At 38.4% G+C, this 14239-nt stretch overlaps 1 protein-coding gene across 1 annotated transcript in view; it reads right to left on the reverse strand.

Moving 5' to 3' along the window:
* The window catches only part of Trim66 (tripartite motif containing 66), a 58862-nt gene that overhangs the window by 37011 nt on the left and 7612 nt on the right, over positions 1-14239 (reverse strand). The window contains exon 2 of the mRNA XM_015477602.2: positions 11250-11568. Within this exon, the coding sequence (XP_015333088.1) occupies positions 11250-11478 (229 nt within the window). The 5' untranslated portion in view covers positions 11479-11568. The remainder of the gene's footprint in view (positions 1-11249; positions 11569-14239) is intronic.

Below are 14239 nucleotides of genomic sequence, written 5' to 3' on the forward strand. Positions count from 1 at the left end.
GGGGGGGCCTACGTCAGACATTAAAATCTCTCTCCTACACACTCACCTGGCTCCTGCCACTTCACCTGAAGTCCTTATCCTGTGACGTCACAGTCAGTTGCTATAGTGACCAAAGGTCCGTCACAAGCAGAGGATTAGGACTTCAGATGGAGAAGACACATATTTTTGATGCACAATGGTCCTGGAAGGTGTGTTCCTTGGCAGCTAAATCTACCCCCCAGAGAGATAAAGTCACACATAAGCAGGAAGGAAAAACAGGGTCGAGTTGGAGGAAAGACATTAGGATGTAGCAAGACTTCAAGTACTGGATAATTACAAAATCTGAATGAGGGGGAGCGGCAGGGAATGAACTTGGAGAGACTGGCAGGAGAGTAAGCTCTGAAAGGCTCTGAATGCTAAGCTAAGGAGCCTGACCTTTATACTAAAAGAAAATGCAAAAAGGTTCTGAACCATGACTGAGCTGGGCTTTACAACTGATTATCATGGTGAACTGGAAGCAGGGAGGTCAGAAAGGAGGCTTGTCCAGTTAAATATTAATGAAATCCTCAATGAGGACAGAAGTGAAACAAAGGGACAGAAGAGCTGGGTTTGATGGCACATGCCTATAATCCCAGCAGCCTGGGAGGCTAAGACAGGAGGATTGTGAGTTCAAAGCCAGTCTCAGCAACTTAAGGAGGCCCTAAGCAACTCAGTGAGACCCTGTCTCAAAATAAAATATAAAAAGAACTCAGGATGTGGCTCAGTGGTTAAGTGCCCCTAGGTTCAATCCCTGGTATCGGGGTGGGAGTGGGAGAGAGACAAAGAGAACTGGTAGGACATGACCAAAATTGGATGTTGCGGGTAGCAGTGGTATGTTGAGTCAAGTGGATAGGCTGTCACAAACAGAGACAGGTGGAAGAGGAAGAGGGCAATTGCCAAATCCCATCTTATCCTTCCATATTTTTCTTTCTTTCTTTTTTTTTTTTTTTTTTTTCCCTGGGATAGACTTTAAAAAAAAAAATAGGTGTAGATGGACACAACACAATGCCTTTATTTTTATGTGGTGCTGAAGATCGAACCCAGGTCCCGCCCGTGCTAGGCAAGCGCTCTACCACTGAGTCACAATTCCAGCCCCTCTTTCCATATTTTTCTATCCATGCCTGGTTATTCCTATTTGATGACACCCATAGGTTCAAACTCACCCAATTTCCCCAGTGCCTAAAACAGGTCAGAAAACTACAGCCTGCCTGTTTTTGCAAATAAATAATATGGTTATGGAACCATTTATTGGAACATAATCATGCCTATTTCATTTCTGTTGTTAATGGCTGCTTTTGTGCTACAATGGCAGAATTAAGTAGTTGTGACAGACTTATGTCTAGCAAAGACATAAACATTTACTATTTACTCTTTTATACAAAAAGCTTACCCACATCTACCCTAAAGCAACAGCTTCTTAAGTTGTTCTAACCTCACCCTTTGGGATTCAATTATGATTTGGGGGTTCCTGTTTGTTCCCAAGGCCACTCTTATTCCTGTGAGCTCTAGTTCTGATAACTGATTCACATTTGAGCTGGACCTTTAAATTTGGGTAGGATGTTACTAAAAAGGAAAGGGAATTCAGAAAGAGGGAACATTATAAACAGATTATAAATGCCAAAATGTAGGTCCTCTTTAGGAGAATATTAGTAAGGCTAAGACATGTTGAGAAATGGTAGGAAATGAGGCTGTAAAATTAATTTGAGTCCCTGTTGGGAAGAGAATTGAAGGCACTAAGTTTCTATTCTGAACTGAAAGAAACTGGTAGGCTTTAGGTAGCTAAAATGTAGGCCCAGAGTCAGAGGGAATGATCAGGGTTGAAGCTACAGAATTTGGGAACATAACTCAGAATGGCAATAGGTACAATGAGATCAGAAAAAAAAATATCACTATAGGAAGGAATACAGAATAAGCTGAGGTCAACCAGGAATATCCAGGAGACTGAGCAGCAACAGATCTGAATGAAGTCATAAGCTGAACATGAAAGTCAGGTGACTAGATGAGGCTGGAGATGAACATATGGTTCACAGCCTTCAGAACCCATAGTCCTAGGAACCATTTAGCTGAGACAGGCTTTTCATGCCAAGAAAATATCCACAGTGGAATGTTGAAGATACAGGTGAGAGTGGGGGCTCATCTCATTTGATAGTACCTCTGCCTCTTTTGACCCTAAATCTCAAAGAGTCAGTCCAAAATTTGACATACTGATAAACTCCATGCAAAGCCAATGAATGACCCCATTTCCAGCTGGGCCTGGGAAGAGAGACAACGGGGGAAGAATCTAGAGCAGCATTACTCTAGGTCTGCAGTTTTGTTTTTTTTTTTAATATTTATTTTTTAGTTTTTTTCGGCGGACACAACATCTTTGTTTGTATGTGGTGCTGAGGACCGAACCGGGGCCGCACACATGCCAGGCGAGCGTGCCACCGCTCGAGCCACATCTCCAGCCCCATCTAGGTCTGCAGTTTTTACAGCCTACAAGCCCAAGCAAACCCTGGACTGCCAGGCAAGGGAGTTAGACTTTTTTCCTGGCTCTGCACATGAACAATTATGTGAACTTCAGCAGGATCTTGGCCTTTTCTGGGTTCCAATGCCCCATCTGTAAAGTGAGCATTGGAGACGAACTGAAAGGGCTTTTCCTATTCTCAGGCCTCTACAGCACTCACTCAAGCCCCCTTGAATGAGAGAGTTCCAGTGACAAAAAGTTCCTCCAGGACCCCCTCCATCAATCATAGGAACCTTGTTTTTGTGACACTGAGGATTTAACTAAGGGTCACTTTACCACTGAGCTACATACCCAGTCTTTAAAAAAAAAATGATTTTTACACTCAAATAAGAGTCTTACTTATTTGTTCAGGCTAGCCTTTAACTTATGATTCTCCTGTCATAGCCTCCCAAGTTGCTAGAGTTAAGGCAAGTGCCACCATGCCTAGCAATCAGAGAACCTTGCACTCCCTTCCCTCAGCAAATCTGTTCCAAGCATAGCTTCCTAGTCAGTACTAGCACGGCAAGCACATCCCCCCAAACACAGCCTGCCTCCTTCCCAGTACCAGGGGAATTGTTCTCACAGTAACAATTGTTCAGAGGTGCCAGTGCTACTCCCAAGACCCTAGAGAGCCAATTAAGGTGAGGAAGCTGTTCATGAACTAAAAAGCCACCCCAATGATAGGGCTCTGCAGCTCCAGCTTCTGCACCTGCCACACACCCATTCAGAACAGCTCAGCAGCCTACCCTCTTCCTAGGAGACTTGGGTCCCTGCCTGCACCAGACTCCAGAAGGTTGGACATGCTGTTCAGCACCTTGAATAAACAACAGCAGTCACCTGCCTCCCAGGCTCCTGTGGTTGAGATCTTAGCCCCTGCCTCCCATTCTCACCAAAGACCATTAGAACTCCTCCAGCTGAGCTGCTCATTAAGATAAGAGTCATTTCCCTCTCTGACTTTGAGGTTGTAGCATCTTGCATCATTTCCCTTTCTTTGGATCTTCCCCAAACCTCCAAGGCCTGCCCACCAAGGGACAGTGATTGCTCTCCCTTTTAGTATTAGCAGTGTATGAGAAATATGCTGTCACCCTTAACTAGCTTCAGGAAGCATGGAACTGTGGTAGTTATTTGATATTTTTAGAGTTAATCAAATCCAAGCCTGAAAAGCAGAGAGGGTCTGGAATTGTCCAGTCAATTCTTGCTAGAGTTCAGATGAGCTCTAGAACTGTGACATTTGGACCATTATTCTTCCCACATCTTGATTAGATCCCCCACTTTGAAAATGAGAAAAGCAAAATTTTAAATAGGTAGATTCTGAAATTCAGATTTGAGAATCAAGGTCTCTCAGCCACACAATTTGTTATTTAGTTGTTTTTGTGTGTGTGTATGTGCGGGGGGGAAGGGGGTTGAACCCAGAGACCCACTACCACTGAGCTATCCCTGTCCTTTTTTTTTTTTTTATTTTGTATTTTGAGACAGGGTCTGATTAAGTTGCCTAGGGCCTCACTAAATTGCTGAGGCTGGCCTTGAACTTGCAATCCTCCTGCCTCAGCTTCCTGAGTCACTAGGATTACGGGCATGCCCACAATAACCAGCATTATTTAGTTGCTTTAAAGAGGAAAAAAATGATGATCCTTTTACTCACACAGGGAAGAAAATACCCAATTAATTGCCACCTACCCCCAAACAACAAATACAACCATAGGAACCCTGAGAATCTTGAAGATGGGCCAGCACAAGGTAAATATTTCAGGGATGCTGACTCCCTTCAGAGCTTGCTACAATTATTTAAAGTACCACTTTTGGTATTCAGTTGTTAACTGTCTGGGTAGAATTTGACCTGGGGACCATTTTCAATTAGGCTTAAAAGGAAATACATATGCTTCTTAACTTATGATAGAATTATGCCCTGATAAACCCATCATAAATTGAAAATATCATAAATTGAAAAACCATTTCATCCATCTAACCTACCAAACATCATAGCTTATCCTAGCCTATCTTAAAAGTACTCAGAGCATTGAAATTAGCCTATAGTTGGGCAAAATCATCTAACACAAATACTATTTTATAATAAAGTATTGAAGTTTTCATTGTAATTTATTGACTATTGTATTAAAAGTGAAAAGCAGAATGATTGTATGGGTATATTCTTTCACACAATCATAAAAGTCAAAAAATTAAAAGCTGAACCATCTCAAGTAGAGAATCATCTATAGCCCTGAGCAGATACTCTAATTGTCTGAGTAGCTCCATTTCCAATATCCAGCCTTTCTGCACAGAGCCTGCAGCTCTAGTCATCCCACTGCAGGGCTAAGCCACTGTGTACTCAGCACACTCCAACCTTTACTCTGGTCTCCATCATCAGCTTTTAAAGATGTTTCCCAGCTGGTCTACTCAGAACCTCAGATGTAATGTAGACCCATTTTCCTAGTATTCTGGAGTTGCTTGGGAGAATCTCAGCTTGGCTATAGCTGTATTAATTTAAAGATGTACACTTGATTCAGCAGCTGCATTATTGGGTATACATCCAAAGGAAATGAAATCAGTATGTTGAAGAAATAATAGGCACTCCTGCAACATTATTCACAATGGCCACAATATGGAATCAACCTAAATCAACCTAAGTGTCCTTTAGTGAATTAATGGATAAAGGAAATGTGGTATATGTATGTGATGGAATACTATTCAGCCTTGAACAAAAGGGAAATCCAACATTTGGGAAACATGAATAAACCTGAAGGACATGATGTTAAGTGAAATAAAAGCCAGGCACAGAAAGACAAATATTGCATAATCTCCCTCATGTGGAATCTAACAAAGTTGATCTCATAGAAGTAGAAAGTAGAAGGGGGTTACCAGGGGCTAAGACAGAGAGCAGGTTGGTAATTGTTGGTCAAAGGATACAAAATTTCAGCTAGGTAGGAGAAATAAGTTCAAGATATGTATTATACAGCATGGTGATTGTAGTTACTTATATACTGTATTCTTCAAAATGCAGAAAGAGTGGATATAAAGTGTTCTGACCACAAAATAACAATGTGAGATGACTCACAGGTTAATCAGCTGGATTTAATCATTCCAGAAGGTATCTGTACTTTAAAACATCATGCTTTACATGGTAAATACATACAATTTTATCTATCAGTTAAAAGTTTCTTAATTAAAAAATAAACTAATAAAAAATTGCATGTGATAATTCAGGCTGCAAGATTTGCTCTTTCCTCATAGATTCTCCATTGGGACTCCCATCAGTTCAGTGATTCGAGGTGCCTGTGGACTCTCCCCTCGAACAAAGTGCTATAATGTAGATGACAATTTGAGTTTCACCTGACCTGACACTTACTAGTTGTTAGAACTTAAGCCATAAATTCCCTGGTCCCCAAGTTTTTCATCTATAAATAAGAATGATTAGACCTACCTTATAGGCTACTGTGAAGTTTAGAAAAGATAATACAGGAACAAGTGCCCAATATAGTAAGTGCTAGATAATTAACTGTGTGTGGTTTTGTTTGTTTTGGCTGTACTGGGGATCAAACAAGTGGCATTTTACCACTGAGTTACATCTCCAGGCCTTTTTATTTTTTATTTGGTGACATGGCCTTACTAAGTTCCTGAGGCTGGCCTTAAATTTTCAATCCTCTTGCCTCAGCCTCCAAGTCACTGGGATTATAGGCATGTGCTACCTTGAGCCCAGCGATAATTGTGTTTTGTACCTCCACATTAAAGAATGGAAAGGGACAGTGTCACAAGTGAAAAATAGTCTCCTATATAGGCAAATATTCACTTCAGTTCCTGTTCTATATCATGTTCTATGTTGGGTTATAGAAATGGAAGGCACAGTCCAGTTGAATGAGAAGATACTCTCCTTAGGCCATCCCCTCAGTTCTAAATCCCAATAAGGAGTACAGACCTTGAAGGGTTAGAGTTGAAAACCAGCTGGATGGACCCTGAATTCAGACAAAGCCCCTCTTCTATTTAACCAGGAGAAATAGATTTATGAAAATATATTCATCCCTATGCAATGTAGCATCATCTGGCTAGATACTAGGAAACCTATTTATTCCTTGGCCATCAGCAGTCTCTAACCATCTACCTACCATCCCTCTACCTGATTCCACATTTTACTTTTAAAAATTCCACAATGGCAGAAAGAGGATAAACCTTCTTGAGAAAGGCTGTGCTCCTATTCTGATGGATAAAGTAGCACCACTGAAAGCTCTTTCCAAAGAATCAGACACCCAAGAATGGTTTCTCAAACTGCAAACCAGAAATATGAGTTCAACTATTGGTGTCTCACTAGACTTGCCATAGAAAAGTGACAACCCTGACTTTCATCAGATAGTTCATTGGGTGTTAGGGTCTGTAAACAAGTCAGGATGGCGCCTGGCATTTTGCCAGAGGGAGTGGTTTGTGAAGTAATGCCAGCGAGCCATTAAGTGTGGAGATTCCTTATTGGTTGACTGCTGTATCTAGTTTATGTTAATTAAGATAAGCTGTGTGGAATGTATATATACCCCTCCTGTCCTACAATAAATGGCTCCCACTCCTGCTGTACCAATGTACACAAGTTGTTCGTCACCCCCCAGTTAGTTTGCTGCAGCCGGACTGCGGCAATTGGGGTGCCATGTGTTTAGTCCTTCAGAAAATATTTAATGAGCAACTGATATCCACCAGTCCTGAGGCATGGAGAACCTCTCAGAATTATTGTTCCTTTGATAAAACTTTAAATAATCTGTTTATCTATCTTTATTAGAATATGAGCTCCTGTCTTTTTATTTCTGTACTTTAAATGCCATAGAGCCTGACACAGAGCAGACAATAAATACCTGTGCAGGAGACAAACACACAAACCAACAAATACCACAATGCACAAACTACTAATAATTCCAAGAAATAAAGAGGAATCTTATTCCACTGTTCACCTATAAAGGCAAATATGGAAGGTAACAATGGCCTAACTAGACCATAAGACATAATGAAAACAGTCACATACACCATAAACTGCTTCTCTGGTTCCAAATCAAGCATGTTTATACCTAACACAATTTTTGTGTATTTGTTTGTGTCCATATCACAGTTTTACAAGTTCTAAATAACAACATTTCTGACATTTCTTAGACTCTTACTATATACTAGATTATTACAGAATGCTTCATTTATGTGTATCTTCTCATTTAATCTTATAACATTCCTTTGAACTAGTTACTATTATTATCAACCTTATTGTACAGGAAAATAACAATAATAATGATAATAAAAACCTAGAGAACTAACAAATGCAGTAAGTTGCCCAAGTTATACAACTATTAAGTGGCAGGCAGATTAGTACTGACACTCAAATGCTTGACACCAAAGTGTATACTTTTAAATCCATTTTTTTTTCACTCCTAAGGATTGAAATTAGAACTTTTTGTTTTGTATTTTGAGACAGGGTCTTACTTAGGGCCTCATAAGTTGCTGAGGTTGGCCTCAAACTTGCAATCCTCCTGCCTCAGTCTTGCAAGTCACTAGGATAACAGGAGTGTGCTATCATGCCTGGCGGAGCTTATGCTTTTATTCTCCACTGCACATAGAATAACTTGGTGACAAACACTATGATTCTAATAATCACCATTCATATGAATTTAATCTTCTAACATTAGAGTTGAAGTCTCAAGACACACACTATTAGTCCACATTAAAAATATTAATTGAATTGCTTATCTAGCATGCACAAGGCCCTGAGTTCAACCCTTAGCACCATAAAACAAACAAACAAAATCTTAAGTGAGATCAAAGTTCTAAGAGCTAAAACTATAATAAAACTCTCAGAAGAAAACTTCATGACTTTGCATTTGGCAATTATTTCTTAGATATGAGACCAAAAGCACAGGCAACAAAACAAAAAATAGGTAAATCAAGACTTCATCAAAATTAAGCACCTGGGGCTGAGAATGTAGCTCATGGTAATACTTGCCTAGCATGTGTGAGGCCCTGGATTTGATCATAGCACCACAAAATAAAAAGTAAATAAATAAAAACTTTAGTGCATCAACAGAATAAAAAGCAACTCACTGAATGGGAGAAAATACTTGTAAGTCATATATCTAATAAGGGATTGATACTCAGAATACATAATAAACTTATACAATTCAACAACAACAAAGACCCCATTAAAAAATGGGCAAGGCCAGGTGCAGTGGTGCCCACCTATAATCCCGGTGCTTCGGGAGACTGAGGCAGGAAAATCACAAGTTTGGGGCCAGCTTCAGCAACTTAGCAAGACCCTGTCTCAAAATAACAAATAAAAAGGGCTGGGGATATAGCTCAGTGGCTGAGTGCCCTGGGTTCAATCCCCAGTACCATAAATAAATAAATGCAAAACTGAAACTTATACCCATTAAACAATCACTCTCCATTTCCACCACCCCCTAGCAACCACCATTCTACTTTCTATTTCTATGAATTTGACTAGTCTAAGACCTAATGTAACTAAAATCACATAGTACTTGTTCTTTTGTGACCGGTTTATTTCATTTAGTATAATGCCTTCAAGGTTCATCTGTGTAACAGAATGCATCAGAAATTCCTTCCTTATTAAGACTAATTACTATTTCATTATATGGATATACAGCATTTTGTTTATCCATTCTGTTAGTAGATACCTGGGGTGCTTCCACCTTGTGGATATTGCAAATGCTGCTATGAGCATGGGTATACAAATATCTCTTCAAGTTCCTATTCTAAATCCTTTTGGTTGTATAACCAGAAGTGGAATTGCTGGATCATATGGTAATTCTATTTTTAATTTTCTGAGGAACTACCATATTATTTTTCACAGTAGCTATACTAATTTCTATTCCAACAGTACAGGATTCCAATTTCTCTGTATCTTTGCCAAAACTTGGTATTATCTAGGTCTTTTTTGGTTTGTTTGTTTAATAGACATCCTAATGAGCATGTGGTGGTACCTTACTGAGTTTTTTATTTGGATTTCCCTAATGGCTTTTTTAGGTGTTGATGAACCTTTATTTTATTCATTTATTTATATGCAGTGCTGAGAATCAAACCTAGTGCCTCACACATGCTAGGCAAGTGCTCTACCACTGAGCCACAACCCCAGACCAGATTTCCCTAATGATTAGTGATATTGAACATTTTTTTTCATTTACTTATTGGCCATTTATATATCTTCTTTGAAAAATTGTCTATTTAAGGTCTTTGCCTATTTTTTAATCAGATTTTTTTTTATTGTTAAGCTTTAGGAGTTCTTTATATATATGCTGGATATTCACCCAACAGTGTAAGCACTGCTAAAGCATATTTAAGATTCACTATATCTATAAATTTACTGTATTTCCAAGAGTTAAGTAAGTAGGAATGCCTGTTTTCCAGATAATTGAAGTACTTAAAAAGAAAGAAAACACATTTAATTTACAAAGTAAATATAACAAAGTTTATAAATAAGTTTAAATATTAATTATAGTTCCTTTAAAAGTAATTGTTAAAATTTATTCCACTTTTAAGTAGAATGTGGTTTGTAACTTAAAATTAAAAACTTGACAAAGAATGAAGTTTAAATTATGTTTAAAAATCATATATTAGGGGCTGGGGTTGTGGCTCAGTGGTAGAGCGCTTGCCTAGCATGCCTGAGGCACTGGGTTCGATCCTCAGCACCACATACAAATAAATAAAATAAAGGTCCATCAACAACTAAAAAACATTTTTTAAAAAATCATATATTAATTTACTTTTGTTTTTTGGTATTGGGAATTGAACCTAGGGGCACTTTACAACTGAGCTACATCCATAGTCCTTTTTTCAATTTTTTCTTTGAGACAGGTCTTGCTAAATTGCTGAGACTGGCCTCAAACTTGCAATCCTCCCACCTCAGCCTCTTGAGTTTCTGGGATTATAGGCATGCTGCATGTTAAATTTAAAAATCAAAATAGACCACATTTTTTCTGTGTTCCAAACTTTCAGCAGGCTCAGAGAGGTTAGGTTGCTTGCCCACAGGTTCAGAGGGCTCAAGATTCAGCTTTAAAGCTCACTCTTAATAGCAATGCCTCAAAGAAAGCTAGCTTTGTGCTACAAATCACTTTGGAAATACTGCAGAGAATTAAACAAATGGAAACTATCAAATATGATGTTTCTAAATGTTTCCATTTATTTGACTTTCTCACTGTACAATTTCATTCAGCAGACACTGTTCCTGTACTAAGTGCCCTGTGCTAAAATACTAAAATGAAAGGACCTGCTTGCTTCCAGTCTCCAAGGACTTCAGAGTTCTCAATTCAGATTGTTTCCTAGGAAACCACACATGCAGGAGTAAGACACAGGCTTCAGGCTGGGCAGCAACTTAAATATTGAATGGTTCACTAGTCAGTGTGATTCTGTTCAAAATCTGTTCCTGACTAACACTAGACGCCCAGCTGTTCTTCTTCTATGGTGGCAGTTTAGTGAGCCAGGATACATCCTCTCCATCTAGGGAGTCAGTCAAACCTTGGCTATCTATGGGAAGTAACTGCTCCTGGGTTAAAAGCTTCACAAGCTTCTTAGCCTACCACCAATTTAAGGAAACCCCACAGATGAAAAGTTCCCAGTTTACAAAACAGATATATCAGGCATCAGAAGATTTGCTTTGTCTCACAGATTCCCCAAAGAGTTGCTTTCAGCAGTGAGTGTCCCTTGGGCATTTAAATTCTGATTTTGTCTAAAGAAACCTGTTCTCTAGAAGGAAGTGAACTTGTGGTGCTTTTGTACTTACCATCTGGGACAGTCCCATAAGCCCTGGCAATATGCCCTAACTCCTGCATCAAGCCCTGGAAGCAGTCCTTACAGAACAAATGTTGGCATGGTAGAAACCAAGAGCCTTCATCTTGCAGGTCCTGTCGGCATAATGAGCACATCTGTGCTACAGCTTCCATGTGTCCATCCCGGGAGCAGAGTTTCTGGTCAGCTAGTGGCTGCCTCTTGAAGTTCATGAACGTGTCCATGCCCTTTCTGGTGCCTCTGCCTGGGACTGAGGCTTTTCCATTGACATCCTCAGGTGTGAAGCAGCGTGTACAGCGAGCAAGCTCCACTCCCTGTAAGTAAAGCAAAAAGCAGACTGATTTACCACATTTGGGAAGGAGATGTTCCTCAACAGGTCAGAAAAGCCTCAGACCTCAGAAGTCCAGGTCATGCACCTTCCCAGAGATGAAGGCTTGTGCCTCAGCCTCAACCCTGTACTTGGGTTTAGAGAATACAGCATCTTTGCCATGGGGAAAAAAAAAAGCCTAGAGGTGTTTACAAGAATAGATCTTTCTGACAAGGTATGTTTGCCTTCAAGTGTCCCAGATCTATTTCTTATTGGTGGACAAGTTTGATCCAATTTTTAACTTTAGAAAAGGGTATGAGATTTATTAAGTGCCAAGTTTACACCAGGTGCTTTCTAGACTATTTCAATCCTCATAACTACCTTTGGAAATAGGGATTATTATTTTTCACAAATTAAATAAAACCATTAGGTAAAGGTTGAGGAAACTGGGGCCTAGAGAGGTGAGGTAATACACAGAGACAAATTTCAAATCCAGTCTGATTCCAAATGTCACACTGTGACCTACTGAAACATTCTCAAGCTGAGATCCACATAGCAGTTCATCAGTGCTCTCCAACAACTTTTTAAAATTAGATAATAGAGGTTTTTTAAAGTGTAAACATTCTGGATCATCTACGTATCCACCATGATACAATTTTAAGAGCAGTGTTGAGTTTATGATCTAGTTCACACTAGGCAATATTGATGATGAGAAAAGAAAGAGGCATGCAATATGCCACATGAAGTCTAAACGACATCATCACACACAATGATGAATGTTGTACAGTATTTGGAATAGAGAAAGTGGGGAAATTAAGCCATCATTGTAATATATATTTGCTGAACTTATCCACAACAGTAAGTGCCACATTTAAGTTGTAGTGGATTGTAGTGGCAATTTTAGCAAAATATCATCTGCATATGAAATTAATAGTTAATTTGATTGCTTTGGTTTTTAAATTTTTAGTAACTATAAATTGTATTTGGTATTATAATTGCATAAGAACTGAAACCAAAAGGAAGTTGTGTCTACTTTTACATTTGTATTTATTTAAGACACAAAACATAACCACTTAATTCAATCTGGTATTCTGTAATTATGCAAGTTAAAAAAAAAAAAAACAATTCATTTCAGCCCAAAGTTTTTGGGAACCAAACCCATTAAAGAGGAAGGGTGCTGGGACTGTGAGGGGCTAGGATGTCTGGAGTCAGAAAGATGCTACTACATAAAGTAATAGATTATCACCTACAATTCCTTCTGAGGCTCCAGGAACAGTTACTTCCCATAGAGTAGCCACAGAAGCAACCCGAGTAGAAGTAAGGGTGGTCTTTACTAGGAGGTTTAAGCATGGCTAAAGTTTATTTCATTAGAGCATTGGTTCTCAAATATTTTGGTCTTGGAACCCCTCTTACAGTTTTTAATTACTGAAGACCCCAAAGAGGTTTTGTTTATGTGGGTTATATCTATTTCTGTTTACCACATCAGAAATTAAAACTGAGAAATTTATAAGATATTAATTCATTTGAAACAATTAATCTGGGCTGGGAGTATAGTTCATACGCAGCATGTATGTACAAGGCCCTGGATTCAATCCTCACCATCAAAAAAAATTAAGAGTAAATTAGTTACTTTTATAAGTAAATAAGTAAAACTTTTAACAATATCCAGGTGCAATGGCACATGCCTATAATTCTAGTGACTGGGGAGGCTGACACAAGAAGATCACAAGTTCAAAGTCAGTCTCAGTAACTTAACTAATACCCAGTCTCAGAACAGAACAATAAAAATGGTTGTGGATGTAGCTCAGTGGTAGAGTACCCCTGGGTTCAATCCCCAGTACTCCCAACCCACCAAAAAAAATAATAAAAAATCTTTAAAAATTTAATGAATAACATACTTTTTAGGAAAAATAACTATTTCTTTTTTTTTCTTTCGTGGTGCTGGGGATTGAATCAAGGGCCTTTTGAATGCAAGGTAAGCACTCTACCAACTGAGTTATATCTCCAGTCCTATTTCTTAAAATAAATTTAATGAGAAGAGTGACGTTGTTTTTTTCATTTTTGCAAAACTTTTAAAGTCTGATGTAATACAAGACAGCTGAAATCCTATATGGATTGCTTTTACAATCTGTTATACATTGTTTTGTTTACGGAACAGGAAGAAAACCCAGTCTTACACAGAAAACATTTAGAAAAATGTATAGAAGTATTTTAATAGTCTTTTCAGATTTTTTTATATTCTTTGGTACTACACAAAAAATTAGCAAGTAATAGTTTCTTACATATTAATTATAACATGGAAGCTGAAACTACCTCAATGAACTTTACTTACTGTTAAATTAAAATTCACTGAACTATCTTATACTTTTACCCAAGCATAATTTTATATCTTATACTGCTCTTTTACCCAAGCATAATTTTATAACATCAAGAAGTAGTCAGTTGGAAAAATTGTTTCACTAATATTCTAAATACTAACACATTTTTTAACACAATAGCAAAAAAAATCACATTCTTTAATATCACTTCTTTTTTTTATCACTTCTAATTTCATTGGAAAATTCTTTCAGAATTAATGAGTCAAGCTCATAGAGGCAGCTAAGACTTACCAGTATTCTAATTTTTGTTGGAAGCTTAAATTTTATCACTGTCAAAATAAACTGTTTATTTTTGAGAAA

This window comes from Marmota marmota, unplaced genomic scaffold (assembly GCF_001458135.2).
Source record: "Marmota marmota marmota unplaced genomic scaffold, marMar, whole genome shotgun sequence".
In the NCBI taxonomy this organism is placed as follows: Eukaryota; Metazoa; Chordata; class Mammalia; order Rodentia; family Sciuridae; genus Marmota; species Marmota marmota.